The following is a 6,000-nucleotide window of genomic DNA, read 5'->3' on the forward strand; positions in this document are numbered from 1 at the left end:
ATGTGATGTGGTCCCTAAAAATATTATTTTGTAAATTTTGTTGGAAAAATTAGAAATTGCTGATGAACTTTGAACCCTTCTAACTTCCTAACGAAAAAAAATTTCTTTCGAAAATTGCGCTGATGTAAAGTAGACAAGTGGGAAATGTTATTTCGTAACTATTTTGTGTGACATATCTCTCAGATTTATGGGAATAAATTTTCAAGTTTGAAAATTGCGAAATTTTCAAAATTTTCGCACAATTTCCTAAATTTTCACAAATGCAAAAAATATCGCCTAAATTTACCACTGACATGAAGTACAATATGTCACGAAAAAACAATCTCAGAATCGCCAGGATCCGTTGAAGCGTTCCAGAGTTATAACCTGTCAAAGTGACACTGGTCAGAATTGCAAAAAATGCCCGGTCATTAGGGTGTTTTAGTGGCCGGGGGTGAAGGGGTTAAAGAGGTCCTGTCACTTGCTCTAAAAAATTGATTGAAATACCTTGTAAAACTTTGTTTTACATCTCATTACAGCTCATTCTAGCTCTCCTCTGTCTTGCCCTGCTTCACTTATTTGCTTCTTCTGGAATGATCTATGTGACTCTGCTTGCAGACCAACTGGGCATTTCTTCAGAGTCTTCTCTGGGGGCGTATGCCTTCACATCTCCCTCCCTGACGTTGTCAATCACAGTTTGGCAAAGTCTGAGACTACAAGTGCAATAGATTTGCAGCGAAGCTGTAATTGGCAGTGTCTGAGAGGGAGGGGTGATGATGCAACTCTAGAGAATTGTCCAGTGGGACTCCAAGCAGAGATTTCACATTCTGTGCTCCAAAAGAAACAAATTTGAATATCTCCTCGATTTAAGTAATGCAGCGCAAAACAGAAAAGAGTGGAAAATCGGGGGAACTCATGGATTTTACTCCATTTTGTGAGCAAGTAACAGGTCTATAATCTTTTTTTTTAGTTCTAATATTTTTTTACATTACTTGTTTACTAAATTTACTAGTATGAGGAATGTAGATTTGCCATATTTCAGGCTCTCTAAGACAGTTACACAGCATGTCCTACAGAGGTCACCATACAATCATGGGTTAGGCTTCCAGGAGAGGAATTTCTCCAACTCCACTTAGAGGTTTGGGAATAAAAAAAAAAACTGTCAAGTCACCAGCAACTGATGCCTAATAAATGTAATTATTATTCTAGGTATTTTCTGGATCACGTTTGATGACCTGTGTCAGTATTACGATGTCATTTATTTGAGCTGGAATCCAAGTCTTTTCAAAGAATCAACCTGTATTCACAGGTAGGTGACAAAACAGCCACCAAGGTTATACACTGTACAGTCAGAAAGGAAAAAAAAGGAAAAAAGAAACAGATTATATATATATATATATATATATATATATATATATATATATATATATATATTTACAGTGCAGACCAAAAGTTTGGACACACCTTCTCATTCAAAGAGTTTTCTTCATTTTCAAGACTCTAAAAATTGTAGATTCACATTGAAGGCATCAAAACTAGGAATTAAAACGTGGAATGAAATACTTAGTGTGAAACAACTGAAAATATGTCTTATATTTTAGGTAGCCACCTTTTGCTTTCATTACTACTTTGCACACTCTTGGCATTCTCTTGATGAGCTTCAAGAGGTAGTCACCGGAATGGTTTTCTAATAGTCTTGAAGGAGTTCCCAGAGATGCTTAGCACTTGTTGGCCCTTTTGCCTTCACTCTGCGGTCCAGCTCACTCCAAACCATCTCGATTGGGTTCAAGTCTGGTGACTGTGGAGATCAGGTCATCTGGCGTAGCACCCATCACTCTCCTTCTTAGTCAAATAGCCTTTACACAACCTGGAGGTGTGTTTGAGGTCATTGTCCTGTTGAAAAATAAATGATGGTCCAACTAAACGCCAACCGGATGGAATAGCACGCCACTGCAAGATGCTGTGGTAGGCATGCTGGTTCTGTATGCCTTCAATTTTGAATAAATCCCAAACATTGTCAGCAGCAAAGCACCCCCACACCATCACACCCTCCTCCTCTATGCTTCACGATGGGAACCAGGCATGTAGAGTCCATTCGTTCACCTTTTCTACAAAGACACGGTGGTAGGATCCAAAGATCTAAAATTTGGACTCCTCAGACCAAAGCACAGATTTCCACTGGTCAATGTCCATTCCTTGTGTTCTTTAGCCCAAACAAGTCTCTTCTGCTTGTTGTCTGTCCTTAGCAGTGGTTTCCTAGCAGCTATTTTACCATGAAGTCCTGCTGCATAAAGTCCCCTCTTAGCAGTTGTTCTAGAGATTAGAAGGTGTGTCCAAACTTTTGGTCTGTACTGACAGTGTGTCCACCCATATCCTATCCACCGCCATTAACTTGAGAATGGCGGCAGCTATAAGCATAGAAGTGGTGTCTAGGTGTAGTAAAGGAGCCATGCACTACACAATGAAACCACCTATAGCTCCACCTGGTGGCGAACAACGGAGTTAGCATTTTTATCTCAAACGGAACGAGATAGAGGAAAAAAAAAAGGGAATTATTAAGTTGTAGGGCATCAGCCATTCAATACGAATCGACACCTTGCATACAGAAATGCTATGATTAGAACGTGTAAAACTCTCACAAGGCTGCGAACGTGAAGAGATACCTCATGGTGACCTTCCTACAAGTCATTGGGAATGGTGGCTGCGTGGAGTGGCCTCCACACTCACCTGACTTCAATGGACTTCTTTCTGTGAGGTCACATCAAACATCAGGTGTATGTGACCCCTCCACCAACATTGCAGGGCTATGGAGACGGAGTCGTGGAGTCGGTATAAAATGCAACGACTCCTAAAATATATAATAAATTGGGGTCAGTAGTGCAATGCAGAGTGTAATGAAATTTTTTTTCATAGGAATTTGGGAAACGTATGAAATGTCCTATAAATGTCTTTTCTATTCCTGATCTAAGGCTGCATTCAAACACAGCGTTTTTGCTGCGATTTTTGAGGATACGTTTTTCAGCTGCAAATGCAGATCAGCTTTTTAAAAAACCGCATCACCTGAAAGGATTTTGAGCTCATAAATAATTCTTTCAATAGCAAAAGCAGATTAGAAAACCGCCACAAACTGACTGCTCATTGTGTGTGAGGATCATCACAAAACGCTGTGTCTGAATGTCTTATCTTGAAACCCATTGCCTTTGCTGGGATGCCCGGAGTCACTGCATTTCACTGAATTATTTTGCCATCAATGTTCGATATGTTTGTGACAAGAAAGAAATTGTTAGCAAGACACTGGCAGCAAAAGATAGTAAAGCTCATCACACCGGCCAGTTTCTCCAGGCCTTAGTGGAAAAAGTTCTGCAAGATTAGGAACGCAAAAAAAGAACCGGTTCTTGCCATTGTAACGAACAATGCTTCAAACATAAGTACAATTAAACTGATGAATGAGAGTAATGAACAACAGCTAGAAGAAAATTTAGGATTTAGTATGTGTGAGATGGAGGGCCACAGTGCTGTTCATGTAACTGAGGAACAAGCAGATATTACAACAGAAGAACAGCAAAATGATACTTTAGAATTAGCTGCTTCAAAACACTTTCATATTCATCACATGCGCTGTGTTGTGCACACGCTGCAGCTGGCAATAAAAGATAGTCTGCAAGAGGGACCCCGGTTTCACACATCCGTCTTTTCGCCGGTTTGGCGGATGCGGCGCACTCCAGTACAGTGTATACAGTACAGTGGCAGCTCGACAAACGACGGTCACATGCTTTCATGTGACTGGAGCATGTGACCCGGAAATTGTGGCACTGCCACTGTACTGTATCGTACTGGCGTGCGCCACATCCGCCAAACCGGCGAAAAGCCGTATGTGTGAAACTGGGCGGACATACTGGAAATCTGATTGGAAAAGTGAGGAAGTTGGTTATTGCCCCAAGAGCCCCTAAAATTGATTCCATCTTGAAGAGACGTGCTGGGAAAGGGGCAATTGTTGATCAAGCCACTCGGTGAGGCAGCACTTATTTAATGACTGAGCGATTGCTTGAACTAAAATCGTTTCTTTATAGATATGGTGAACCCTCAAGCAACCTTAAATGAAGGTCAATGGACTCAGGTGGCTGAATTAAAGGAATTGCTTAATCACCCATTTACCGTGACTAAAAAATTACAAGCTGAGGATTTAACTCCTGGCATTGCCTGTCCCAAAGAGGAGGTTTAACTCTAGAACTACTGGACTTGTGACACCTATATAGAAATACATGGTGCAATGTAGTCAAAATGACTACATCAGTAGTTCTAGTGTTAATCGCAGATCGCATTTCTGCTTCAATGAAACGGAGAGAGACACAGCTATTGGAAAGTAAAATTCTTCTGGCAGCTGTTTATGTGGACCCAAGTCATCATATACTGCTTGATGATCAACAGCTTACTAAAGGAAAAGAAGCTGTGAGTGAGGTAGCAGTTAGGATGAGCGGCTACAGGACTGCCAGGAGCAAGAGGACTTGGGGACTGACAGTGCTACTGCTGCCATATCTTCATCCTCATCAGATGAGGAGTTTAACTTTGACAAGTATTTGGATGACATGGAGCAGCAAAGTGTTGCCGCAAGGAAAAAGATTTCACTCTGTCTCCTATAGCAGCAGATTGACCAGATTTTAGTAACATTTTTCACTTGCTCTCAAAGAAATAGAAAAATTCAACCGTTCATCAAAACTGACTGTTCATGAGGCAATTTCTTTATACCCGGAAATTGTTAGAGATGTTGCCCATGTGGTTACAGCTTTGCCTCCAACCCAAGTTACTGTAGAGAGATTGTTCTCTAGCCTTTAAAATTATTAGGTCAGATTTGAGGTCCTCTGCGAAGAAGGATCTGATGGAGGCAATTCTATTTCTTAGAACAAATTCATAGACTGCACAAATGTTATGTAGTATGTTTTTGTTGAAAACTGTTTTTTGCCACTTATACCGTATTTTTCGGACCATAAGACGCACTTTTTTCCCCCCAAATGTTGGGGGAAAGTGGGGGGTGCGTCTTATGGTCTGACTATAAGGCTGCGGGGAATGAGGGTGCAGCGGGTCATCGGCGGCACGAGCAGGCTGTAACAGCCTGCCGTGACCACGTGGGCCCGCTCATTACATATGCACGCCCATCCTCCCGCCCATCATCTCTCAAGGAAACCGGCGCTGACAGGTGGGCGGGGTGATAGGTGGGCGGGGGGTGGGGTGCGTGCATAATTAGCAGCCGGCCGTGATCACCCCTGGCAACTACAGCCTGGAGTGATCATGTGCGGCTGTATTCACTGCCCCCCGTGCATCATTATCAGCGCGGGGTGCAGTGAATCAGTGTACTCACCCGTCACCGTGTGTGGAGCCGCCCCCCTGCAGCATCGCGTCTTCCTGTCTGTGCCGGCGGTCAGCTGATCTGGACACTAGCGGCGCGCACCGCGATGACGTCATCGCGGTGCGCGCCGCTAGTATCCACCAGAATCGATCAGCTTACCGCCGGCACAGACAGGAAGACGCGATGCTGCAGACACCGGTGACGGCTCCACACAGCGGCGCTGCAGCTGAGACAGAGATCGGTGCTTCAGGGAGTGAGGAAGGGTAAGTATAAACGTTTATTTTTTTTTTCCTGTGCCACAGGATACACGCCATTTACCAGGATGGGGGCATTTCATGAGCAGGATGGATGGGGGCATTTCATGAGCAGGATGGATGGGGGCATTTCATGAGCAGGATGGATGGGGGCATTTCATGAGCAGGATGGATGGGGGCATATCATGAGCTGGATGGATGGGGGCATTTCATGAGCAGGATGGATGGGGGCATTTCATGAGCAGGATGGATGGGGGCATTTCATGAGCAGGATGGATGGGGGCATTTCATGAGCAGGATGGATGGGGGCATTTCATGAGCAGGATGGATGGGGGCATTTCATGAGCAGGATGGATGGGGGCATTTCATGAGCAGGATGGATGGGGGCATATCTTGAGCAGGATGGATGTGGGCATATCTTGA

At 43.6% G+C, this 6,000-nt stretch overlaps 1 protein-coding gene across 1 annotated transcript in view; it reads left to right on the forward strand.

The window, feature by feature from the left end:
• CAPN7 (calpain 7) overlaps positions 1 to 6,000 on the forward strand; it is a 155,398-nt gene that overhangs the window by 107,010 nt on the left and 42,388 nt on the right. The window contains exon 14 of the mRNA XM_075315213.1: positions 1,189 to 1,288. Coding sequence (XP_075171328.1) covers positions 1,189 to 1,288 — 100 coding nt within the window. The remainder of the gene's footprint in view (positions 1 to 1,188; positions 1,289 to 6,000) is intronic.

Source organism: Anomaloglossus baeobatrachus, chromosome 6, assembly GCF_048569485.1.
Source record: "Anomaloglossus baeobatrachus isolate aAnoBae1 chromosome 6, aAnoBae1.hap1, whole genome shotgun sequence".
Classification (NCBI taxonomy): Eukaryota; Metazoa; Chordata; class Amphibia; order Anura; family Aromobatidae; genus Anomaloglossus; species Anomaloglossus baeobatrachus.